Below are 25,041 nucleotides of genomic sequence, written 5' to 3' on the forward strand. Positions count from 1 at the left end.
GACTTTGATTTGTTGTTTTCAACAAGCTGCCATCCACAGACAGATGGGCAAACAGAGCACATCAACGAGATACTTGAACAGTACCTTAGGCACTTTGTTAGTGCCAATCTAAAAAATTGGGTGAAGCTCTTTGATATGACACAGTTTTGTTATAATATGCAGAAGAGCGAGTCTTTAGGCCATAGCCCGTTTGAGATAGCCACGGGGCAACAACCACTGACCCCACACACTTTTGTCGCACTAGAAAAGAGAAGGCCATTATTCATCTATCAGTTTGTTCGCGATTGGCACAAGCAAAATGAGTTGACGAATACATTCATACACAAGGCGACAAAGAGAATGAAGAAGTGGGCGGACAAGCATCGTCGGCCCACGGGGTTTCAAGTTTTGGACCATGTGTTGGTGAAGCTATATCCTGGTCGTACAGGCATCTTCTGCGGGCAACACCACGGACGACTCAGAAAGTATGAAGGACCCTTCACCATCACAAAGAAGGTGGGCAAGCTGACATACAAGCTGAAGTTACCCTCTGACTTCAAGGTGCACCCGGTGTTTCACATGTGCAACCTCAAGCAGTTCCATCCGAATGATAGAGATCCGTAACATAGTGTGCCACAGTGCACTCCCATCATGCAGAGAGCCCCGACAGCACAACGTGCCAAAAAGCACCTCAGTCAGATCCTTTGCCATAAGGTGAACTACTTAGGGGAGGCGAAGGAATACTTGGTACAATGAGAGGAAACAACAGAACCAATGTGAGAGCATGCATTCTGAATAAACAACCGCTATCCGATTGAAGTCAGAGCTTACCATGAAACAGATGGCGTCGAGGACGGCGCATGATTTGATGGGGGGAGCATGTTCCCTTACGACTTATATTGTACAATTGCGCTTAGAGTCTGTTTTATTTTTGTTGAGCCTGATGTAAGCTGCCAAGTTCACGTGAATCAATACTCCGAAGGGGCAGTCTGTATACTTGAACTGTAATAGCCTGCAGGCAAAATTGTGAATGAAGTAAATGCGTTGAGCTTCTTTTGTTCACCCTCTTTGTGATTGCTTCTTGTGATTGCAATGTCTCTCCCTCTATTCTCTCTTGCTCGCTTGCACTCTGATTACAAGCTTCCGTGATCGGCAAGCGAGCTGATAAGTATGCTTGCGACGATGAGGAGGGATCGTCGCGCCGCGCTGACCCATTGAAGGAAATAGGCCCGTGACACCAAAGGTCCTTCCAGTAGGTGGCGTCAACTTAACCATAATTAACTATTTATCATGGTTAAATAGTAACAAAAAATGACTCTTAAAACCCCGATAAGACGCTGTCTATGATCCATGGGTTTCCCTCATCCAGACACGGCCTCCAACACTCTTCAAACCTCTAAGGTACCCTCACCCCAACTCTGATTCTCTGCATTTTCCGATACTGTGGGACACCCCTTTTTGCAAGCAGAAATGTGGCTATTTCCTAGGAGAAAGAGGTAAGCCCACAAAGTTTTATGTTGTCAGAAAAGTGACGACAGGCAAAGCGAGCGTGGTTAGGTCTTTATTCTTGGAAGCGGTTTCTCCATGTAAATAACAAAAAAAAAATGAGGGTAGTTCTTATAAAGGTCTTTGTTCTTGGAAGCGTGCTTTGGAAGTGCGATACTTCTCACTTTCAAATGTAAGCCCATGCCTTCGCAAGCTTGATCGAGTTCTTCTCTCTCAAGGGGCTTTAGATATGTTGTCTGACATCCATGGTCTATCTTGAATCATGGGCATTTGCTTCTTTGTTTGGGATTCAATTTTTGGAGCAGTCAACGTTTTCGTTTTGAACATTGGTGGTTGCAAGAGGAGGGGTTTATTGAGATGGTACAAAGCTCTTGGGCTGCTCTAGTAGAATGGACGTGGGCTGCCTATCAATTACATAAGAAGCTTAACCGCCTTAGGGATAAGGCCATGCATTGGTTAAAGAACTTTGAGGCCTCTAAATGAGAGTCTGAGTTATAGGCGATAAGAGGCCTTTCAAAGTATGGAGGTGGTCTACAGTCAGCCCCTACTGGGAGTAGGGAGTCCGAACTCATTACCTGTATCACAGAGTGGAGAATTAAGGAGCAGAAATGACATCAGAAGTCCCGGGTCCTCTGGCTCCTCTGGCTTAAGGATGGACACAAAAATACCAAATTCTTTCATAGTTATGCTTCCAACATAAATCATGTTAATAGACATGAGTTTATGAAGATTGGGGGAGCTTTGGTGTGTGTGTGGGTGTGGGGGGGGGGGGAGATTTGCTTCTAACGATTTCAGAGCATTTTCACAGTCTCTTTGAAAAGACTATCGTCGTGAGGGGCATGATTTTTGCCTCAAACTATCGAGCAAATGGTGTCATTGGAAGTTCGTTTTAGTCCTAAGGAGATCCATGTAGTCAGGGAGCATGTCACAGCTTAAATCCTCTGGGATTAATGGGTACCCTGTGGATTTCTTCTTTTGATTCTGGAAAGTAGTCAAATCAAATTTATGCTCCAAGTTTATTGATTTTTTTCACTATTATAATTTGCTCAAAGTGTTTGGTCATCAGAAATCATTTTATTGCCCAAGACAATCAACGCTATAGACATCTCATCATTCTAGCCCATTTAAGTCCTATGCACACCATATAATATCCTAACTAAGGTGCTGGCAACTAGGATGCAATTGGTCATCTTCAGTGTAATCATTAATTCACAAAAGGGCGCTCAATACAAGATTGTATTGTGCTCGCCTCAGAAGCCATCCACAACATCTCCAATTCGAGTCTCAGTCTTATTTCATGTTTAGATTGGATATTACTAAAGCATTTGATTATGTTTTCTCATCTTTCCTCATGTAATCCTTGGCAAATATGAGATTTGGACCTATATAGTGTGGTTGGGTAAAAAAAATCGGTCCAATCTAAGTAAGCCCATGTCAACCTGAATGGTGAATCTAAGCAGGTTTTTGACTTGCATTGAGGTCTTAGACAAGGCTGCTCCTTATCTCCTTTTATTTTTTATACGGTGGCAGAAGGATTGACATCTCTTCTTCAACAAGCATCCAACATTGGCTTCTTCAATCCAACATCTTTTTTTTTTGGTCTGATTTTGCTTTACTGCAGTTTGTTGATGATTTTATCACTTTTGGTTGGTGAGGCTAATATTGATAAGATGTTCAAAGTGCTTTGCATCCTCAAAACCTTTAGGCTATTATCATGGTTGCACATGAATAAGGCTAAGAGTGAGGTCTATCTTTTCAACACGAGACCTGTCTCTACTGCTACAACATCCCACCTCTTTGATTGTAGGATTGTTCAACTACGAGCCTCTTATCTTGGTTTGCGGTCGCACGAGATCTACTATTGGGTTTGGGGTTGACGACTACAAACTGCAAATGGTATTGTGTATGGTGATGCTGGCTACTCACAACTTGGTGGGCAGTTTGGAAGGAGCGCAATTGCATGATATTTGGAGGACGGGCTAGACCTTCAAGGTTGGTGAATAGGCATATCCTCTCCGATGTATTCCTAATGGTCAAACAAAAATGGCCAGGGATGGGCGTCTCTTGGACTCATCCTATTTTTTATGATTGTTCTTTTATTCTATCAAAGATGGGGTTTGATCTCTCATCGTCTTAGGCCTTGAGTTTTATTCATAAATAAAAATTATTTTATTCTTTTTCCAAAAAAAAGAGAAAAAGAATCACCAGCATCTAGTGTTTGAAAGTTGTTTTGGAGATTAAAAATTCAAAGGCTATAAACACATTTTTATAACTTAAAAAAGGTAAAAATTTTAGCCGAAAAAACACCATCAGGGTCGATCTCTAACAAATTGATTATGTTGAACATATCTATCGGTAAGGTTGTGTCAAAACAATTTACATATAAAAGTTTCAACTTATCAATATACACATCCGCACCAATGACTTATCCTTAATGTTGGATCCTGGTATGAATCCAATATGGCCAAATGGGTCTCACATAGAATCCAATAACCCACTTAGTGGGCCATTGTGATATGAACCTCTAGGATAATGGTGGAGCTCATTACACATTGGATTCCCAGCATGTTTGAAAATCCAATGAGACAGTTGGGTTGAATAACAACTACAAAGGAGGTTAAATTCTTCAGCCCCCTGCCTCTGCAAGGTAACTGAAGAGGTTCAAAGATCCTCTCTGATGCAGGTCATTAATCAATCCTCAATTCTCTTCTCCTCGAGTCCTCTATGCACACATCCCGATCAAAAAACCTATAGTGGTATCAGAGCCATGGTTTCGATGTGCACAAAAACTCATCGTTGGTGCGAGAACTGCAAGGCCGAGTCAACACCCTGCACCGCTACCTCCGTTTCCGGGTACCGTTGGCCCATCCTTGGTCTCATCCCATACTGATTGCCGATGAACCGACAAAAGCAGGAGAGGAGGCTGCGGTTGGGGCATCATCTTCGCCGACAGCACAATGTAGTAGCTCTGGCCCACCGCCAGACCGATCATCAGCCGAACATAACCAGAGGAGTACACTGCTTGGTCTGGCACCAACACATGCCTATCCCGCGTTTGCAATGCCCAGTAGGCCGGAGGCGCCACCGCCGTCGGTGGAGAGACCATTGATTGAGGTTGCGATGGCTGGTATCGACTCTTCTCCTAGAACCACTCACCAATGCCTTCCATATGGTGGCCGCGTCCGACTTCCACATCCATGTGGCGAGGGTTAGATCCGAGGCCATCTCCGGTGAGTTTCATTGATCGACCGCATCCTCAGGGTCGAAACGTGGCCTCGTTGACGATCTCTAGGGGCAGCAATACGTCATCGTCGATGTAAGACTGGATCTCAGCGGCCTCCGATGGGCCACCGATGAAGAGAGCATACTCACCCACCCTAAGCAGACACTGGTGGACAAGATCCCGAAACATCACTAGGATGAGATCTTCCAGCAGCCATTTCACAGAGGACGAGACGCCAGAGGTAGAGGAGTACTGGATTCCTTCGAGCCAGGGGAGGGCGAGCAGAGCGAAGGCAAGCAAGAGGCATCTGGCAAGGAGCCTCAACACTCTGCGATCAGGTAGAGGCAAGGCAAATGGTGAATGTGTTTGCCTGCAGCCGTTGACGGCGATGTCGAACGAGGCCTTTCCAAAACAACAACATAGTGAAGCTTCTCAAGTTTTTAACCGAAAGACGAGTGAGGGTTTGAAAGAAAACGACCATATGGAGCAGAATGATGGTGAATGATCTACCGATCGTGTCCGGCTAGGGTTCTATGAGAACGGAGGCGTGGTCACGACTCGACAGGATGACGGTTCGATAAATTCATCGTTGTAATCCCCACTCACTCGCTTTTTCGGCGATGAGCAACAGAGTCATCGGAGCGTCGACTTACCTCTTCAGCGGAGCCCAAGGTGGCAGGCCATCACCGGGTACACCCTGTGCTCCCACAAGTCAGTCTGAATCTTTGACACCGACTCACTCACAACATCTTCCTACGGCCGCATCCGACAGGCACACACCCTTCGATTCTAGACCATTGAGCCATCTATTTAAGGGAAATCAGAGAACCTTGATCGACATGCCATTTTTTTGTGTTTTTCTTTGCAAGAAACCCGAAGACTTGCCAATTGGAACACTGTTTTGACACTGGGCCATAGAAATTCTTATCCCTAGCTTTCGCCGTCGCCCCGCTGGTCTTCATCTGCCAATCGGTCAGCAACCAGTCTGGCGTATTCACCGTCACAAGCTTGGCCCCGGGCTGCTCCAGCAGAGCCACCTTGATCGGCACGATTACGCTAACCTCAAATCCTCCAACTACGATGCCAGATCGAACAACCCCCTTCGGCTAGTGGAGTAGCTAGAATAGGTGGCACTCGGGTGAAAGGGACAGAGGAGAACTTCGTGCTTCCCTCCTCTATCTGCAGAGAGCAGAAACAGAGACAAAAAGAAAAAAAAAATAAAGGAGAGACATTGGAACAGAGAGAGAGCGGAGGGTCAAAACCCTCTGCAAATCTGAACAGTGAGGGAGGAGGAGTTGCTTCTACTATAACTGCAAGCCGACGCCGGGGAGGGATCACAGTGGGGCTCTGATCGACTGACCGTCGGGAGGTGGAGGCTCCGGATGGTTGCGCCAAAGGCGACACTGTTGCCGCATCTCCCGACGTGGCTTTATCTCCACCTGGCTCTCGTCGAAAATCTCGGTCGCGACACCGACCGTAGAGTAACCTACGAAAGAAAAAAAAATGAAAACAAGAGTTAGGGTTTCTCTATAACTCGAGAACCCTTTATCTCTTTCTTCTGTTTTTCATTTTCTCACATTCAGTCTATATTTTTATGTGATATTACTTTTTGGTACCTTTATTATGTTTAGAATAGAGGCTCCAATTTTTTGAAATTTCAAAAATAAACGAGTCTCCTAGTTAATACCCGAGATAAAAGCATGTTTTCTGAAATTATAGAAGACCACCTAAAGTTTTCGGTTTAACTAAAAAAATTATGTTTTGGTGTTCTGGATTGTTGATTTTACCCAGAATTTTTTTGATTTTTCTGATTTTGAAGAAAAGTGCTTCTGGTTAGCGGAATACATCCCAGAGCATCATCCTACCAGGTTTGGATCCAGTTGGTATATGTATTTTCGTAAAAGACCTGGTTGGATCCGGTAAAACCTTTTGGATCATGAAATTCTTTGAGTTAATGTATTGTTCTTACGCTTCACATTATGATTTATGTTTTGGATCTGACATCGATCTAATTTTTTGGGTCTTAATTTATATGGATCTGGATATGATATGACAGTATAAATCCAGTTCAATTACTTTTGGTTCTAGGTTGATCTAGATTGGATCCAGTTGAGTGATATGCCCAGATATGGGATATAGATCTAGATTTGATTCATGTTTTTAATCAAGTTATGTATATATACTATATGGATATAGTTTGATCCAGTTTTTGTGATGGATCCGAATAAGTATATATGTGATATGGATCCAGAATTGATCCAGAGACAAATATAAATAGATATACATATACTATTTGGATCTAGACTTGATTAAGTTTTATGTTGAATCTGGATAGTATTAAGCCATATATTTGGATCCAATAATGATTTATTTTGTATGGATCCAGAATTTACATGGTTAGATCCAGATAAGTGGAAAACTGAATATGTAATATGGATCCATTGGCATTTGAAATATATGGTTTCAGATATAGATTTGGATTATGGTCAAATCTTGTAAGATTCATGGTTTTAGTTGAATTTGTATGAAGATCCATTTTAATATGGATCATGTTGGATTTGATAGATAACATCTCAAGTCAGATTTGGATATGAAATCCTATAAATCCAATAAAATTGAATATATATATGGATCTAGAGACAAATCTCATGGTTTTGAACTTAAATGTTCAAACTGGTGGTTTGATTAAAGCCTTAGAATTGGCTTATCATATTTGGCATTTCAAAATGTTATAATGGAACTGGTGCATAGTCAAATTGGATTTGGGTATGAGATTAATGACTTACTTGATAATGAAAAGACAACCTAGCTTGCGAATAACTTCATGATAGGGATATATCATGAAGAAAAAATCCAACTAGTGTATGTAAAACTAAATAATGTCATGGCTTAATGCAAATATTGCTTAAATGCAATGCATTTAAAAAGTGAAAGCAGAATTATAATTTTACACATACATGTGAAGATATTTATGTGTATATAGTGCTAAATAACAATGCTTCTTATGATTAGATTGATCGACCGCATCCTCAGGCCGCGTCCGACTTCCACATCCATGTGGCGAGGGTTAGATCCGAGGTCATCTCCGGTGAGTTCCATTGATCGACCGCATCCTCAGGGTCGAAACATGGCCTCATTGACGATCTCTAGGGGCAGCAGTACGTCATCGTCGATGTAAGACTGGATCTCAGCGGCCTCCGACGGGCCATCGATGAAGAGAGCATACTCACCCACCCTAAGCAGACACTGGTGGACAAGATCCCGAAACATCGCTGGGATGAGATCTTCTAGCAGCCATTTCACAGAGGATGAGACGCCAGAGGTAGAGGAGTACTGGATTCCTTCGAGCCACGGGAGGGCGAGCAGAGCGATGGCAAGCAAGAGGCATCTGGCAAGGAGCCTCAACACTCTGCGATCAGGTAGAGGCAAGGCAAATGGTGAATGTGTTTGCCTGCAGCCGTTGACGGTGATGTCGAACGAGGCCTTTCCAAGACAACAACATAGTGAAGCTTCTGAAGTTTTTAACCGAAAGACGAGTGAGGGTTTGAAAGAAAACGACCTTATGGAGCAGAACGATGGTGAAGGATCTACCGATCGTGTCCGACTAGGGTTCTATGAGAACGGAGGCGTGGTCACGACTGGGCAGGATGACGGTTCGATAAAGTCATCATCGTAATCCCCACTCACTCACTTTTTCGGCCATGAGCAACAGAGTCATCGAAGCGTTGACTGACCTCTTCAGCGAAGCCCAAGGTGGCAGGCCATCTCCGGGTACACCCTGTGCTCCCACAAGTCGGTCTGGCTCTCTGACACCGACTCACTCACAACATCTTCCTACGACCGCATCCGACAGACACACACCCTTCGATTCTAGACCATCGAACCATCTATTTAAGGGAAATCAGAGAACCTTGATCGACAGGCCGGATTTGATCGACATGCCATTTTTTTGTGTTTTTCCTTTGCAAGAAACCTGAAGACTTGCCATTTGGAACGCTGTTTTGACACTGGGCCATAGAAATTCTTATCCCTAGCTTTCGCCGTCGCTCCGCTGGTCTTGACCTTGATCTTCATCTGCCAATCGGCTAGCAACCACTCTGGCATATTCACCGCCACAAGCTCGGCCTCGGGCCGCTCCAGCAGAGCCACCTTGATCGACACTATTACGCTAACCTCAAATCCTCCAACTACGGTGCTAGATCGAAAAACCCCCTTCGGCTGGTGGAGTAGCTAGAATAGGTGGCACTCGGGTGAAAGGGACAGAGGAGAACCCCGTGCTTCCCTCCTCTGTCTGCAGAGAGCAGAAACAGAGACAAAAAGAAAAATAAAATAAAATAAAAGAGAGACATTGGAACATAGAGAGAGCGGAGGGTCAAAACCCTCTGCAAATCTGAATAGTGAGGGAGGAGAAGTTGCTTCTACTATAACTGCAAGGCAACGCCAGGGAGGGATCGCAGTGGGGCTCTGATCGACTGACCGCCGGGAGGTGGAGGCTCCGGATGGTTGCGCCAAAGGCGACACAGTTGTTGCATCTCCCGATGTGGCTTTATCTCTACCTGGCTCTTGTCGAAAATCTCGGTCGCGGCACCGACCGTAGGGTAACCTGCGAAAGAAAAAAAATGAAAACAAGAGTTAGGGTTTCTCTATAACTCGAGAACCCTTTATCTCTTTCTTCTGTTTTTCATTTTCTCACATTCAGTCCATATTTTTATGTGATATTACTTTTTGGTACCTCTATTATGTTTAGAATAGAGGCTCCAATTTTTTGAAATTTCAAAAATAAACCTGTCTCCTAGTTAATACCCGAGATAAAAGCATGTTTTCTGAAATTATAGAAGACCACCTAAAGTTTTCGGTTTAACTCAAAAAATTATGTTTTGGTGTTATGGATTGTTGATTTTACCCAGAATGTTTTTGATTTTTCTGATTTTGAAGAAAAGTGCTTCTGGTTAGCGGAATAACTCCCAAAGCGTCATCCTACCAGGTTTGGATCCAGTTGGTATATGTATTTTCGTAAAAGACCTGGTTGGATCCGGTAAAACCTTTTGGATCATGAAATTCTTTGAGTTATTGTATTGTTCTTACGCTTCACATTATGATTTATGTTTTGGATCTGACATCGATCTAATTTTTTGGGTCTTAATTTATATGGATCTGGATATGATATGACTTAGTATAAATCCAATGCAATTAGTTTTGGTTCTAGGTTGATTTAGATTGGATCCAGTTGAGTGATATGCCCAGATATGGGACATGGATCTAGATTTGATTCATGTTTTTAATCAAGTTATGTATATATACTATATGGATATAGTTTGATCCAGTTTTTGTGATGGATCCAAATAAGTATATATGTGATATGGATCCAGAATTGATCGATAGACAAATCTAAATAGATATACACATACTATATGGATCTAGACTTGATTTAGTTTTATGTTGAATCTGGATAGTATTAAGCCATATATTTGGATCTAATAATGATATATTTTGTATGGATCCAGAATTTACATGGTTAGATCCAGATAAGTGGAATACTGAATATGTAATATGGATCCATTGGCATTTGAAATATATGGTTTCAGATATAGATTTGGATTATGGTCAAATCTTGTAAGATTCATGGTTTTAGTTGAATTTGTATGAAGATCCATTTTAATATGGATCATGTTGGATTTGATAGATAACATCTCAAGTCAGATTTGGATATGAAATCCTATAAATCCAATAAAATTGAATATATATATGGATCTAGAGACAAATCTCATGGCTTTGAACTTAAATGTTCAAACTTGTGGTTTGATTAAAGCCTTAAAATTGGCTTATCATATTTGGCCTTTCAAAATGTTATAATGGATCTGGTGCATAGTCAAATTGGATTTGGGTATGAGATTTATGACTTACTTGATAGTGAAAATACAACCTAGCTTGCGAATAACTTCATGATAGGGATATATCATGAAGAAAAAATCCAACTAGTTTATGTAAAACTAAATAATGTCATGACTTAATGCAAATATTGCTTAAATGCAATGCATTTGAAAAGTGAAAGCAGAATTATAATTTTACACATACATGTGAAGACATTTATATGTATATAGTGTTAAATAACAATGCTTCTTATGATATGTTTGTATAAATGCATGAAGGGATATTTTTGTTTTCATACATAAAATGTTAAATGGTGTTGGTCAATCACACTTATAACTATTGGATTCGGATATACTGATCTAAAATGATTAGGTAATTATCACTATGTGATAATACACATGAAAAGTAGGAGTATAAGATTTGAGAAGTGCGAGTATTTGTTATATTTAGCAAATCAGATATTTATGAATTAATAAATTTTCATAGTACTCCACTAGTGTGCATGCCTATGGTAAGGTCATGAAAGAGCCAAAGAACCCCATGACTATGTGAGACCCACATTATTATGTATTCATGGACTGCATGACTTAATATGCAGTGAATGGTGAATACTTAAAAGTTATGACATGATGAAAAAATAACTTAGTTTGTGAATAACCTCACGATAGCGATATATCATGAAAAAAAATTCAACTAGCGTATGTAAATCTCATAATGTCATGAGTGCAATACGTAATGCACTGGTTATGATAAATATGGGTGTTCGCCCCATATGACCAAGTGGGAGATGTTAAATCCTGGTATGGATCTAGTGTGGTCAAATGGGTCTCACAAGAAATCCAAGGACCCACTTAGTGGGCTATTGAGATATGAACCACCAGGATAATGGTGGAGCCCATTACACATTAGATTCCCAACATGTTTGGGAATTCAATGAGACAATTAAGCGGGATAATGGCTACCTAAAGAAGGTTAAATTCTTCAGCCCTCTACCTCTGCAAAGTAAGTGAAGAGGTTCAATGATTCCCTCTGATGTAGGTCGTTAATCAATCCTCAATCCTTTTTTCCTCGAGTCCTCCCCGCACACATCCCGATCCAAAAATCTACACTTAATTTCATCTCAGCCCAAATGCAAATTAATATATCCACCGTAACCATCATGTGAAAGGAAAACAAACTTGCTTGCTGATTTGTGGATCTTCTGGATCAGCTTGCTTTTGCTTCCTTTTGAATCCCGTACAAGACAATGTGAATAAAGTAAAGTAGTCAAGCCCACTTCATTAGAAAAAGTTGATCAGCAACAAGTCTTGTTTTTTAAGGGTACGTTCTGCTGCTCCTTTCAAAAAACATGATTCAAAATGACTTTATAATTTGGTTGAGATTCATAATCACATGGCGTCTCATGTGATTTTGAATCTCAAGCAAATTAGAAAGTTGATCAAGATTGTGAATCTGAAAGTGACTCTCATTTACAAAGACAAATGATATTAACTTTCTCACTGCATTACTTTTTATGTTCGCCTGCTTATACAAATCAGATTCACTTTCTTATTCGAATGAGAAAATAAATCAGAATGATCCAACGGAACGTGCCCTAAATGACAAAATTTGGCTGGAAGAAACTCCAACAATGGATCATCAGGCAATACTTTTCTCAACTAGTCTACAAACATCAGTTCAGGCCTCCTGTCTCATTTACATGCAACAAGTTTTCAAATTTTTTTTTTTTACTGAGTAACCGCTTCAAGCGCAGAGACCTAGTTGTGCTGGCTTAGCCTGCCACACTTACGGTCACTATCGACCTAGGAGAGTCGCTAAGCTTCGGCAGCTTACTCAATAGTGACGCCCATGGGATTTGAACCTTGACTGTTCATAATACTTCTCTCAACAATCGACGAAGACAAACTACCATACTCTATTATTAATTGGAGAAATATGCACATGGGTGCACGTGCCAGTTACATCAACACAAAATTGAAAAAAGTAGATGTCCCTCATTGTGTAAGGCTACTTCAATCAAAGTATCTTTCTTTTTTACTTTATGTTTTTACAGTAAGACTGTTAGCTTTTTAACGATTCGATCATTTTCCCCCTTAGGTAAGAAAAGCATATTAGTAGGGTAGGTTAACCCGTATTGGCTTATTTAGATTTAACACACAAGTTGCTAATTAAATTAAATAATAAGCAATAAAAATATAAGAAAAATGCAATTCAATCAAATTGAGGAGTATTTTAGGATAGAATATTAAGACAAGTGCAAATGGTGTGGAGTGGTTAGACCTTCTCTGACAAAGAAAATTAGGCTCTATTTGAAAACTGGGAGTGGGTGGAGTTTACCATTGTAGGAGGTGGTAGTTCCTACCTTACTAAATCCAGCATTTGGTAAAAAATACAAAGGGGGGAGGCTCCCATTTCCTTTCCCAAATGCATAAACTCCCATCTTAGCTTCCAGTTCCCAAACGTCCACCACCAAAGTAGTTTGACCATATTTTTATCAAATGCGTAAACTACCACCCCAACTACCAATTCCCAAACACAGCCTCCGTCTCCGTCTCCGACCATATATATCATATATAGGGGTGGGCATCGGGCCGGTCTGATCCCATTTAGAGCTTGGCTCATCGGGCTTTAAGGGTGGCCCGACCCGGTTCTTAATGGGCTCGAGTTTAAAGAGCAGACCATGACCCGTCCCATTGGTCCAATGGGCCAATGTGAAGTGTGCCGGGGCCCAAACCCAACTAATTAGGTAAATAATAATTAATTAATAAGTTCTTATGTAATCAATATTTTTTTAGTTTTTAAAAAATTAATGAAACTAATTAGGTAAATAATATTTTTTTAATTTTTATATTATAATTAATAAATAGCTCAAACCCATTAGGCTGGCCCAGTAGCTCGCAGACCGACCCGGACCCGGACCCGGACCCGGCACACATATATAACGGGTCAGGTTTCAGCCCAGAACTTAATGAGCCCGGGCCTAAAACCTTGACCCAAAACCGGTCTATGGCGGGCTGGGTCAGCTTCTTCCATCGGACCGCCGGGCACGTTGCCCATCCGTAATCATATATGTATATGTTGTGTCCGAAAACAACTAACGTGACTCTTTGAACGACGATATCATATGGTGGTAAAATCTCATGTTGCATGCATTTAGCCAACAAAAGCTAGATTTAAACATATAAATGTGTATGGCATGTTGCAGTTACTATGTGAGAATGTTTAACTATTTTCAATATACCATAAGTTTTACTTTTAAATACCCATGGGGTTTGGCGTAGTGGGATTGAGCCTAGGCTGTTTGACTGGCAGCCTAGGTTCAAATCCCATGGGTGTCACCCCTTAAGTAAGCCTAGTGCCGTAGCTAGGATTCATGTGAGGGGGGGGGGGGCAAACATGGCTGTAGCAAAAAAAAAAAATTTGGTGTGATAGTCGGGGGTTCGGGGGCAGCGCCCCCGAAAACTTTTTTTGGAGATAAAATAAAAAAATGGCTACAATTATTAATAAAAATCTATTTCATATGGACAAATCAAACTATTTGCTGCAGTCAGGGCTGGGCTGGGCTAGGACTGAGCTAAAAAAATGGATAAAAATCTATTTCATATGGAATCAGGGCTGGGGTAGGACTGGGCTTTTTAAAAAAAATAAAAAAATTAACTGTTTCGGGAGGCCGGACCCCCCCCCCCCCCCCAGCTCCGCCTCTGCCGCTCACTATGTACAAACTTGAGTTCGATTCTTGGGAGTCAGCGCGAACTTTTATTTTGAATTTATAACCCAAAGAAACCGCACCCGACATGAAGACCTGATTGCACTGACTTAGCTTACCATACCTACGGTCCTCCTGCCGGGCAGCTGAAAACTAGAAGGCTAGGACCCCTACCTCCGAGGCCTAACTACACATTGGCTTGCATAGAGGGACGACACTCATGAAAATCGAACATTGACTGTCTGTCTAGTAGCCAAGGCCTGACCCCACTGTGCCAACTCCCCTTGGGGCAGCCAGCATGAACTTGAAATTGATTAAATAGGATTAAATTGGTTCTAGCCATGAACTGTGTATTAGCAAAATACCCCTAGAGATACCATTTAAGACTGAGAAAGAAGCAATGAAAGGTGATAACAGGGATTCAAGGTGATCGAACTTGTAGCCTTAGATAATAAGGAACGAAGAAACATGACTTATAAAAGTTGGCCCTAAGGCCTGATGACGATGGTGACCGAGAATAATGTGTCTATTATAGTTCCTAATACGATAATATACTCAATTATGGATCGCTTCAAAGTGTCATATCAAGGTTTTTTTTTATCTAATCGTAGATGTGTGTTTTTTAAAAAGGCAAGCTGGTTATTCAACATACCACTGGGTTTTGAAACTGCAACGTCCCACTATAAAGAGATATGCACTGCTAGCTCCTACCAACCATGCGGAGCCCCGTTGGTATATTATAATAGTAGATGTGTATTATAATCATTTACTAGAAAACATACTTTGCAACGAACTATTTCACTAAAAAACTCGATCTTTTTCATTGCCAAATTTTGGTATGCTAGCCATTAATTTTTTACTATCTTGAAAAGTAAAATATTTTTTTTTATATTTTTACTCAAAGAAAATGCCCCTAGGAGCATAGACCTAGCCGCATTGTCTCATCATGTCGTTACCCCTCCACCCCAAAGAATCACCAAGCTTCGGCTTACCCCCAACACAGGGTGACCTGCACTTACTGCTCCTGCCAGACAAGGAGAGCCTTTGGTAAATGTGATTTCAAATCTCACTGCCCAATTCTCCAATTTGCTTGCACTTGAGAAACTGAGCAAAATGAGAAAAAGGGCCAAGCAAATGTGTTCAAAACCAAGCAGGGGAGGGACAATCTCCACTAAAAGATGCTCACTTTATTGAAAAAGGCATCTCAACCTTTAACCCCACAATTTTTCCTACCTAAAATTCAATTTTACATATTCTTTGTTCTCTTGCCAAGGAGAGCTGATCCTGGAAAACGCATAGTGAGATTAGATTTTAGATATTATTTTTTAAATTATTTTATATTTTTTCTGATGTAGTATGATATATATATATATATATATATATATATATATATATATATATATGAACCCAATTAGTAAATATGGAGGATATTAAGAATTAAAAAAAAAAAAGATGCAACCCTTTTAATAAATAATAAAATTTTTATGTACAATGAAAAGAATTTAGGGCCTCTACTTCTCTTGAGCCGCCCACACCTGATCTCTCTCTCAAAAGACAAAGTAGATGTACCACATCCATATTTTAGCAAACTCCAGCAACAGGTCGAGAAGCCAATCATGTTAACACGGCCTGAGGCAGAGGGAAAAAATGGGCCCCTTATTAACAGTAGGAGTTCGAGGGCAGCGCCTTAAATTTTTTTTAAAATAATCAAAATAACAATAGGCTCCGTTTTCCCTCGATCCATTGACATCCCTAAAGAAGAATGGGGGATTGTGGGATGGGGAAAGGTGGGGATCGGTACCAGAACGAGGCGGGGTGGGGTGGGGGAAGCATAAGCTCATCCTTGCACGGGTTTTGATTTTAACCTTCATCCCTGCCTCCAATCCCCGTTTCATGTCCTTCATCGCTCGGTCCCACCAGAAATGAGCTAAGGTACTGTTTGGTGGGTTTTGTGGTTGTAAATGCCCCGTCTCACCCCGTTTGAACCGAGGATGAAAGTGGGGATAGAGGTTAAAATCCAAACTGAGGATGGAGGCAAGGATGAAGGTCCGGATTTTGAGACCGGGCAGGGTGGAGGCCTTCTCCCCCACCCCCGCCTCGATCCAATGCCATCCCTAGTTGCACTACACCAAACACAACACTTAAAAGGCACTCGAATAGAAAAATGACATCCGAAATCCAACCAACACGGATCCCATCAATTGAAACAGGATGGATTTCATCATATATTCAATCCTAGCCATTCATCAGATGATTGGATGACTAGGATTGAATGTACGATGGAAGCCATGCCATTTCAATTGACGGTTTCGTGTTCTAAATCCAACTACCCAGGCATTATATTATATTAGGTCACTAGTCACTACCCTTTTGTCCTCCGCTTCCACTTTACCCATCTTCCATTTGGTGCCTTTTACTTGATCCTTAGTCTCCTTGCTCCTCACAATGGCAGAGGAGGAGGAGGAGAATAAGGGGAGGAACCACCACCGGGGGATCATGGAGACGATGTCCAGGAACACGACGATCGTGCAAGTGACGGCGCTGGACGGGCTGGTGAACGTGAACTCTCTGTTCACGATCGCGGTGTTCGTGGGGCTGTCTCTGACGACCTCAGGGCAGCGCAGCCTGGAGAACAAGTACGAGTGCGACGCGGGAGCGGACGTGGCGCGGAGGCTGCTGGTCTTCGAGGTGGTGTCCTTCAGCTTCTTCCTCTTCTCGAGCCTGGTGGCGCAGGGGCTGAAGCTTGCCATCAACATCCTCAACAGCAACGACGCCGAGGAGGCGTTCAGGGCTCGCATCAGCAACAGGCTGCTTCGGATGGGGATGCTGGCGTCGGCCTTCGGGTCGGTGATGGGATGTGTGTTCCTAGTGCTGTCCATGGTGTGCGTCATCGAGATCAGGCTGGGGCTGCTGTCGTGCGGGAGCCAGGCAGCAGAGAGGGCCGTAGCTGCGCTCGTCACCCTCGTCACCACCGCACTCCTCGCCTACATCTCCACCGTCTTCTACGCCTTCACCCATTAAAATGGCGGGGCTCCTCTGTTCTCTCTCTCTCTCTCTCTCAAAATGCCAAGATGGGGGATCTTTGTGTTAGATGTTCCTTGATTGATGTTTTGCTGATGTTGATTCGATCGATTCGGGCACTTGGGCAAGTCTTCGGTGTATTGTATTCTCCAATCGGCAAGAGCTAGGATCTCTCTCTCTCTCTCTCTCTCTCTCTCTCTCTCTCTCTATATATATATATATATATATATATATATATATATATATATATATATATATATATATATATATATATATAATGGGAACCTCTTCTCTTGTTTGGCATTTTGGGGTTGTCGATTTGAACATTTGGGCATGTCGATGTACTGTACTTCAAATTCATGAGAGCCAAGAAATTGATATGCAGAACGTGTTAAAAAGCTTGTTTTGGCTTTTGGGTGCACGATGAAAATGAGGGCTGCTATTTGTTTAAGTGAATGAGATGAGTTTGTTCTGATGTATGATGCAGATATTGGTTTTCTTGTGGGATATACTTTTCTTATATGTAGATCTGGATATGTGTTTTGCTACTTTGATGTTAAGAAATCTTTTGTTCATGTTGGTTTTAGTTTTTTGAGTGTCCTCTGTTTCTGGGATCTCTTTTTGCACGTTTGAGTTAATGTGGTTCATGGAAACTGTGGATGGTTTAGTATTTCCCCTCTTTTTTGGGTTTTGAGTGCTTTCATTTTGGCTTATAAGTGCACTTTTGGTTTTTGATGCTAAGAACTGGTTTATGTTTTTGTGTAAAAAAAAAGTTGGTGAAAGCCTGTGGGGTTCTCTTAATTTGAGCTTAAAAGTTAAGGCTTTGGTTACCGGTGGTGGTCTTTCTTCGGATGGGGATGTTGGCGTCGGCCTTCGGGTCGGTGATGGGATGCGTGTTCCTAGTGCTGTCCATGGTGTGCGTCATCGAGATCAGGTTGGGGCTGCTGCCGTGCGGGAGCCAGGCACCGCAGAGGGCCGTTGCGGGGCTCATCACCACCGTACTCCTCGCCTACATCTCCACCGTCTTCTACGCCTTCACCCATTAGAATGGCGGGGCTCCTCCATTCTCTCTTTCTCTCGATCTCTCACTGGAAATGCCAAGATGGGGAGCTTTGTTTTCCTGCGTTTTGGGCGCTTGTGCATGTCGGTATATTGCATTTCTAATTGAGCAGAGCTACGAAATCTCTCTCTCTCGATCTCTCACTGGAAATGCCAAGATGGGGAGCTTTGTTTTCCTGCGTTTTGGGCGCTTGGGCATGTCGGTATATTGCATTTCTAATTGAGCAGAGCTACGAAATCTCTCTCTCAAAATGCCAAGATGGGGGGATCTTTGTGTTCGATGTTCCTTGATTGGTGTTTTGCGGATGTTGATTCGATCGGTTTGGGCACTTGGGCATGTCTTCGGTGTATTGTATTCTCCAATCGGCAAGAGCTAGGATCTCTCTCTATATATGTATAATGGGAATCTCTTCTCTTGTTTGGCATTTTGGGGTTGTCGATTTGAGCATTTGGGCATGCCAATGTACTGTACTTCAAATTCATGAGAGCCAAGAAATTGATATGCAGAACGTGTTAAAAAGCTTTGTTTTGGCTTTTGGGTGTACGATTAAAACGAGAGCTGCTATTTGTTTAAGTGAACGAGATGAGTTTGTTCTGATGTATGATGCAGATATTGGTTTTCTTGTGGGATATACTTTTTTTTATATGTAGATCAGGATGTGTTTTGCTACTTTGCTGTTAAGAAATCTTTTGTTCTTTTGTTCATATTAGTTTTAGTTTTTTTTTTTTGAGTGTCGTCTGTTTCTGTGATCTCTTTTTGCACATTTGAGTTAATGTGGTTCATGGATACTGTGGCTGGTTCAGTACTTCCCTTCTTTTTTGGGTTTTGAGTGCTTTCATTTTGGTTTATAAATGCATTTTTGGTTTTTGATGCTAAGAACGTTTAGGTTTTTGTGTAAAAAAAAAAAGTTTGTGAACCCTCGTGGGGGTTCTCTTAATTTGAGCTTAAAAGATAGGGCTTTGGTACTTGGTGATCTTTCTTTCCAAAGTTTTTTTTTTCATTTTTCCTGTCAGATGCATTAAATGGTTTAAATTGGTTGTCATAATTTGTTTTTGGTGTTTTATGTTTGGTGGAAGAGGGAGTCTTTATTCCAATTTCAGAGTAATTCGGTGAGTTTTTAGTCTGGTAGTTCATCTAACAGAGGAACTTTGGTGCATTTGATTTTGATGGATGTTGTTGAGGAAAGGCTGATTAGATTTTTGGTGCACACACACCGTCTGCATTTGCTGTTGGTTGGAAGATTTAGCTTTTGCTTATATATATATTTTAATTGGAGAAACTGCTCACCGAGCCCCGCTGGTTCAACCTGCCAAACTTACGGTTGCTGTCCTGTCAGCACAAATATAATTAAAGAAACTTGTTTGATGTTAATACTTCAATTTATGTTCTGGGTATTTTCTTTTTTGGTTCATATCGCCAACCCCGATGAAGGGGTGCTTCCATTTGAGAGAGAGAGAGAGAGAGAGAGAGAGAGAGAGGAGGTCGAGGTCTCTTCAGGTCCAGATCCGGATTCTATCACATAACCATGCCTGAGATAATTGGCTAATCAGCCTTGTCTAGAACTAGTTGCAGTCTACGCTGAATCTCATGTCATATACAGATCATGAATAACCTAATCAAGTGCGGGTCAAAGTGAGGTTCAGATCCTTAGCTAATCCTAAAAAGCCTGTTTTTAATCATAATAGTTGTTTTAGGTCCATATTTTCTGATCGGTTCTGGTAAGAGCTTATGCTCAAATACCAATGGCGCGTGGTTGGTAGGAGTTGTCAGAGTGCACGTCTCCTTGTTGTGAGCCCTTGCAGGTTCAAAACCCAATGGTATGCTGAATAGTAACCGGTGAGGGTCTGCCTAATCCCAGCTTGCCTTTTAAAAAAAAACAAAAACAGTGTCTTGTATAGCTGGTGGTATTCATTAAAAAAATTTGATATTTTTCACTATTTTTTTTTTATGTTTGAGGTCAAAAGTTAAGTCTTGGAGAATATGCTGCAAGTTTTAATGTATCTCATAATGAGTCTTTCCTTCCAAAATTACTTGTAGTTTTTTGTTATTACTGAAAAGTGCTCGTAAATTTTGTACGGACATTACAGTTAGAAAAACAATTTAAAAAAAATCAATGCCATGTTGTGCCCACAATGACAAAGCTTGCGAGATCGTGAAAAATATCACGAGAAATTACCTGAAATTTTAAAAAATGATGAATTTTCATGATATTTTCATCAAAAACGTAAATATCACATTTTTAAATGTGATATTTATGTTTTTTTTATTGATTATTTATCATAAAAAATCATGTTTTTTTTTATTTATGTAAAGTGTTCATAAATTTTTGTTTTTTTATTGGCTATTTGAGTCAGCTTTCCTTTTTAGTTGGCTCTGCCACTGAATAAAAGCTGATTGAAGATATGATTCAGTTCTACCTGACTCCTCCAATAGCCGATATTTCCATATGTACGCATCTGCTAGGCGGAGGAGGAATCAATTTTCCTCTCTGCATATAGAATGCCAACAGTGTATAGGCCAAGACGTCTTGTGCGAGGTGATGGAGTTTTTCGGTAGAAGATTCACAGCTGGGGATGAACCCAGCTTTTGATATGAGTGGAAGGGAATTCCGATCAATTGAAGAGGAGATTAACAGGCAACTGACGCCGGAGTTTTCTTTAGAAGAATTGAAAGGGGTCGTTCGGAGTCTTACGACTGGCAAATCACCGGGCCTTGACGGTTTCCCTGCGGAGTTTTTCAGGGTTGCATGCAGAGGCGGAGCCCAGTCCTGCCTCCTGAAACAGTTAATTTTTTTTTTTAAAAGCCCAGTCCTAGCCCAGCCCTGATTCCATATGAAATAGATTTTTATCCATTATTTTAGCCCAGTCCAGTCCTAGCCCAGCCCTGACTGCAGCAAATAGTTTGATTTGTCCATATGAAATAGATTTTTATTAATAATTGTAGCCATTTTTTATTTTATCTCAAAAAAAAATTTTGAACTTAGGTTCAGCTTATTGGTTTTGAACTTGGTAGTCCAACCACAAAAGATATCCAAAATAACGGATGATGTGGTGTGTGCCCCATGCCAAGATCTAGAGAGGAATGGGTAACAAATCCTGAATCAGAGAATGAATGGAGAAGGGCCTATTGTTAGACTCTCAAGTCTCAAATTCGAGGATCTCCCTTACAGGGATGGCAGTGGACCCGGCGGGGGCAGGGGACAAGGTCTCCACCTCCGCCCCGTCTCAAAATCCAGACCTCCATCCCCTTCTCCACCCCACACGGGTTTGGATTTTAACCTCCATACCCGTTTCATGTCCTTCATCTCCGGTCCAAACAGGGCGAAGCGGGACCCATTTTCCCTCGGTCCATTGCCATCCTTAGAAGGATTGGGGATGGGGTGGGGTGGGGGAAAGCGTAAGTCCATCCCCCCCTCCATCTCCATACCGGTTTTGATTTTAACCTTCATCCCCGGTCCAAACAGGGCGAGGCCGGACGGAGCTCTGATTCCCCAGCATGAAGTATTCAAACTTGGCTCATTCTTGTGGCAAGCCAAGTGAGTTTGAGCTCATAGTGAGCCCGAGTTAAATGAACAGAGTTAGAGCTGGCATGTTTAGAGAAAAAGTACATTGTTTTAATATTACAAAAAATGCATTGTTTTAGGGACAAAAGTAATAAGATATTACCATTAACCATATTTTTTGTGCAAACAAAGTAGTTCAATCACATGTTTTACAAAATATATATGATGTAAAATATTTTTTTTTACTAAACGAGCTTGTACGAGTTGAGCGGAACCAATTATCTATTTAGCTTGCCCAGGCTATTTTACCAGTTTGAATGAGCTCTTTACAAGACAAACATGATCCAAACCATGAGCGGCTCGGCTTGTTTCCCAGCCCTATTGGAAGAGTTGTGCGTTCAGGGCATCAAACAGCCTATGAGGGTTTTTGAGAATTTCAGATCCTTCGATTTGAGGTTCTCTGTTTGCAAAACTGGGGCCGGATCTGACTTACGTGGGTCCTGCACCAGTTCATCCCTTGTATCTACAATCCATAGTATGCAGTTGAAAAGCAATGGCTGCCGCTGCTAGACTTGTTCAGTAGCCCCCATAGCTACCAAAAACTGTGGAAAGAGAGAAGGTGTTTTGGTATCCAGCATCATAGGGCCCATTTGCATTATGAAACAGAAAAAAACCACTTAATTTGATTTGGGCCAGAAGCGTGTCATCAAAGATCCTTGAATTGTTCATCCATCTGTACGTGTATTATCAGCTATAAAGTAAAGATCGATTGACTTTCTGCTCAAATAATCAAGGATTGTCTGCTACAATCATCGTTTAAAAACAGGTTTTCAGTAGATTTTAGAATCAAAATTGGACTCAAAATGAACCCTACCCAAAAGCAGGTTTTCGGGTAAGCAAATCAACTTGTTTTGGTCATAACTTTGTGCTACTCTGAAATCAAAATGACTTGAATTTTGTCACTTTTGAAAGTTAAGGCCCTCTAGTTTCAACTTTCTTTTGAACAAAAACTTTGAAGATGCTGTGGTTTGTATGCCAAAAATATAGTAAAATTGGAGTATGTTAGCTGGAAAGACTCAAAAAACTGTTTTTTCTGAAAGGTGACCTTTGACACAAGAGTCTCAAGTCAAAATTGGAGTGTCTACAACTGCTAATAGAGAATGATATGCATTGGGAGATAAAATTTGGTAAGGGCTCCATGACATCATGTCGTCTCTAAAATCATCAATGCATGTTGTTTTGATCCAATGGGACCTCATAGATGTGTTTAGCATTGGCCAATTGCTGGGGATCGCTTCTTTATTCATGTTTTTTTTTAATGAAAAAACAGCAATTTATGAGCCAAGGAAGTATCACAAATTGCAGGCTTTTGATTTTTTAAGCCTTATAAAAACATGCTTATATGGGAAGCAGATCAGGTCATGCTGAACATGAGCGTTTTTGCACGTGCTGACATCGTGGCCATCCGATTTGCATTTTAAAAAGCTCAAAAGTCAACAAAACCACGTGGCATTCATCCAAAATGCAAAGGCCACGATGTCGGCATGAACAAAAACACTCATGTTCAGCATGACCTGATCTGTTTCCGCTTATATGTCGTAGTAGGATGATCCAAGAGCCAATTATCACTAACAAAGCTTCTTTCATACACATGCATGTACACACCTATGTCATAATCTTTTTTTTTTTTTTGGGGTGAAATAGTTTTATCCAATATCACATTCCCGAAGGAACCCCTTGCCTACCATGGTTACAAGCCTATGATCACGTTCACACCATATTCGTTGGAAGGATTTTGCTTGATCTTTAAACATCACATAACAACAAACAAGCAGAAACAAGCAGACGTTCCTTCTTACCCTGCAAGTGTGAACGATTGACATGGTCTTGGCAGACAAAAGAAAAGAAAAAAAAATGTTTGATGGTCGATGACAAGCAGATCTGGAATCTTGCTCTATGGATTAGGTGAGCATTTGCAGTTTTATGGTGGACTGTCACATTTACACACACCAGTGCCATCTACCACAGTAATCAATATATATATGAGTGCATCATGGCTATGAAAGGCAGGGTAAATTAGACATGCTTCACGAATATTCAATTAAAAGATGCTCAGTATGCGGGGAATTTGTGTTAACCATTCTTGAATGTACGTACACTGGCATTGTTTTAGTTAGGTCAAGGAAAAACTTTGTCTATCACCAACTGAGCATTGGCAGGCCTTCAGTTGTAAAACTCTTGAGGTTCCCCTTGCACATTAGGGAATTAATCTACTTAGGCTTCGTTTGTTTCACCCATAACAAACATGCCAACTCTACCAACGGAGGCTCCACTTGTCTGGTAGGAGAAGCTAGTGCACGCCACCTTATGTTGGGATGTTGCAGGTTCAAAACCCGATGGTATAGTTGTATAACTGGTAGGGGTTTCTTTTCAGGTTGACCATGCATTTTACACGAAAATCCATTCGCAGATTTACATGATTTTTTTCACACATGGGATGACCTTCCCATTATTGGATGACTTTTCCATGGAGGTATTTTCTGATTGATGGGAATGAAACAGACGAAGCCTTAGCTGCAATCTTGTAGTAAGGGATACCTCAATGGGTTTCGAACTGTGGCTGTCTCATGTTAGGTGACAAACTATGGATGCTCTTAGATGGGAAGGGGGAACCCTTGTGGGCCTCAACTGAGGAATTGTTATAACCGAACACTGAAAGTACCTTAACTTTTGCCTACAAGGGCCCTACTCACCTAGTAGGGGCGACTTCTGATCATCACGCCACGGGACATCACGAGTTCAAAACCCTTGGGTGGTTTCCCTTGCCAAAAGGTGAAACCTGGGTGTACTTTACAGTGACCAAGAGGGTACCTCAAGGGTTTTACCAACCAAAAGCCTGTCAATATGCTGTCAGTGGTTTTAGGGGCCGAGGTTGATAGAACATGGGCACTCTTGTCAAGCTACAGTGAGTTTGATAACCAACTGGAGCTCCGGGTAGTTGATAGGATATGTCGTAGTGTACGTCTCCTTACGGTGGGACGTTCCAGGTTCAAAACCCAGTGGTAATTTGAATAATAACTGGTGAGGGGTCTGCCTAGACCAGCTTGCCTTTCAAAAAAAAAAAAAGAGAGTGAGTTCGAGAACCCTTAGATCCGAGGATTTGGCACGATGTT

The 25,041-nt window shown here is 41.5% G+C and overlaps 1 protein-coding gene across 1 annotated transcript; it reads left to right on the plus strand.

Annotated features, from left to right (window-relative positions):
- Nucleotides 1–16,687: 16,687 nt before the first annotated feature.
- On the plus strand, nt 16,688–17,785 carry LOC149832866 (uncharacterized). The gene has a single exon (XM_090012618.1). It carries the CDS (start codon nt 16,731–16,733, stop codon nt 17,304–17,306), a length of 576 nt encoding a protein of 191 aa, XP_089868744.1. The 5' UTR covers nt 16,688–16,730; the 3' UTR covers nt 17,307–17,785.
- The last annotated feature ends 7,256 nt before the right edge of the window (nt 17,786–25,041 follow it).

The sequence above is a fragment of the Nuphar pumila genome, chromosome 7 (assembly GCF_984573655.1).
Source record: "Nuphar pumila chromosome 7, dmNupPumi1.hap1.1, whole genome shotgun sequence".
Taxonomy (NCBI): domain Eukaryota; kingdom Viridiplantae; phylum Streptophyta; class Magnoliopsida; order Nymphaeales; family Nymphaeaceae; genus Nuphar; species Nuphar pumila.

Excerpts from the sequence above, each read along its gene's own strand:
- LOC149832866 (XM_090012618.1), top strand. The coding sequence starts at position 16,731 with ATGGCAGAGGAGGAGGAGGAGAATAAGGGGAGGAACCACCACCGGGGG.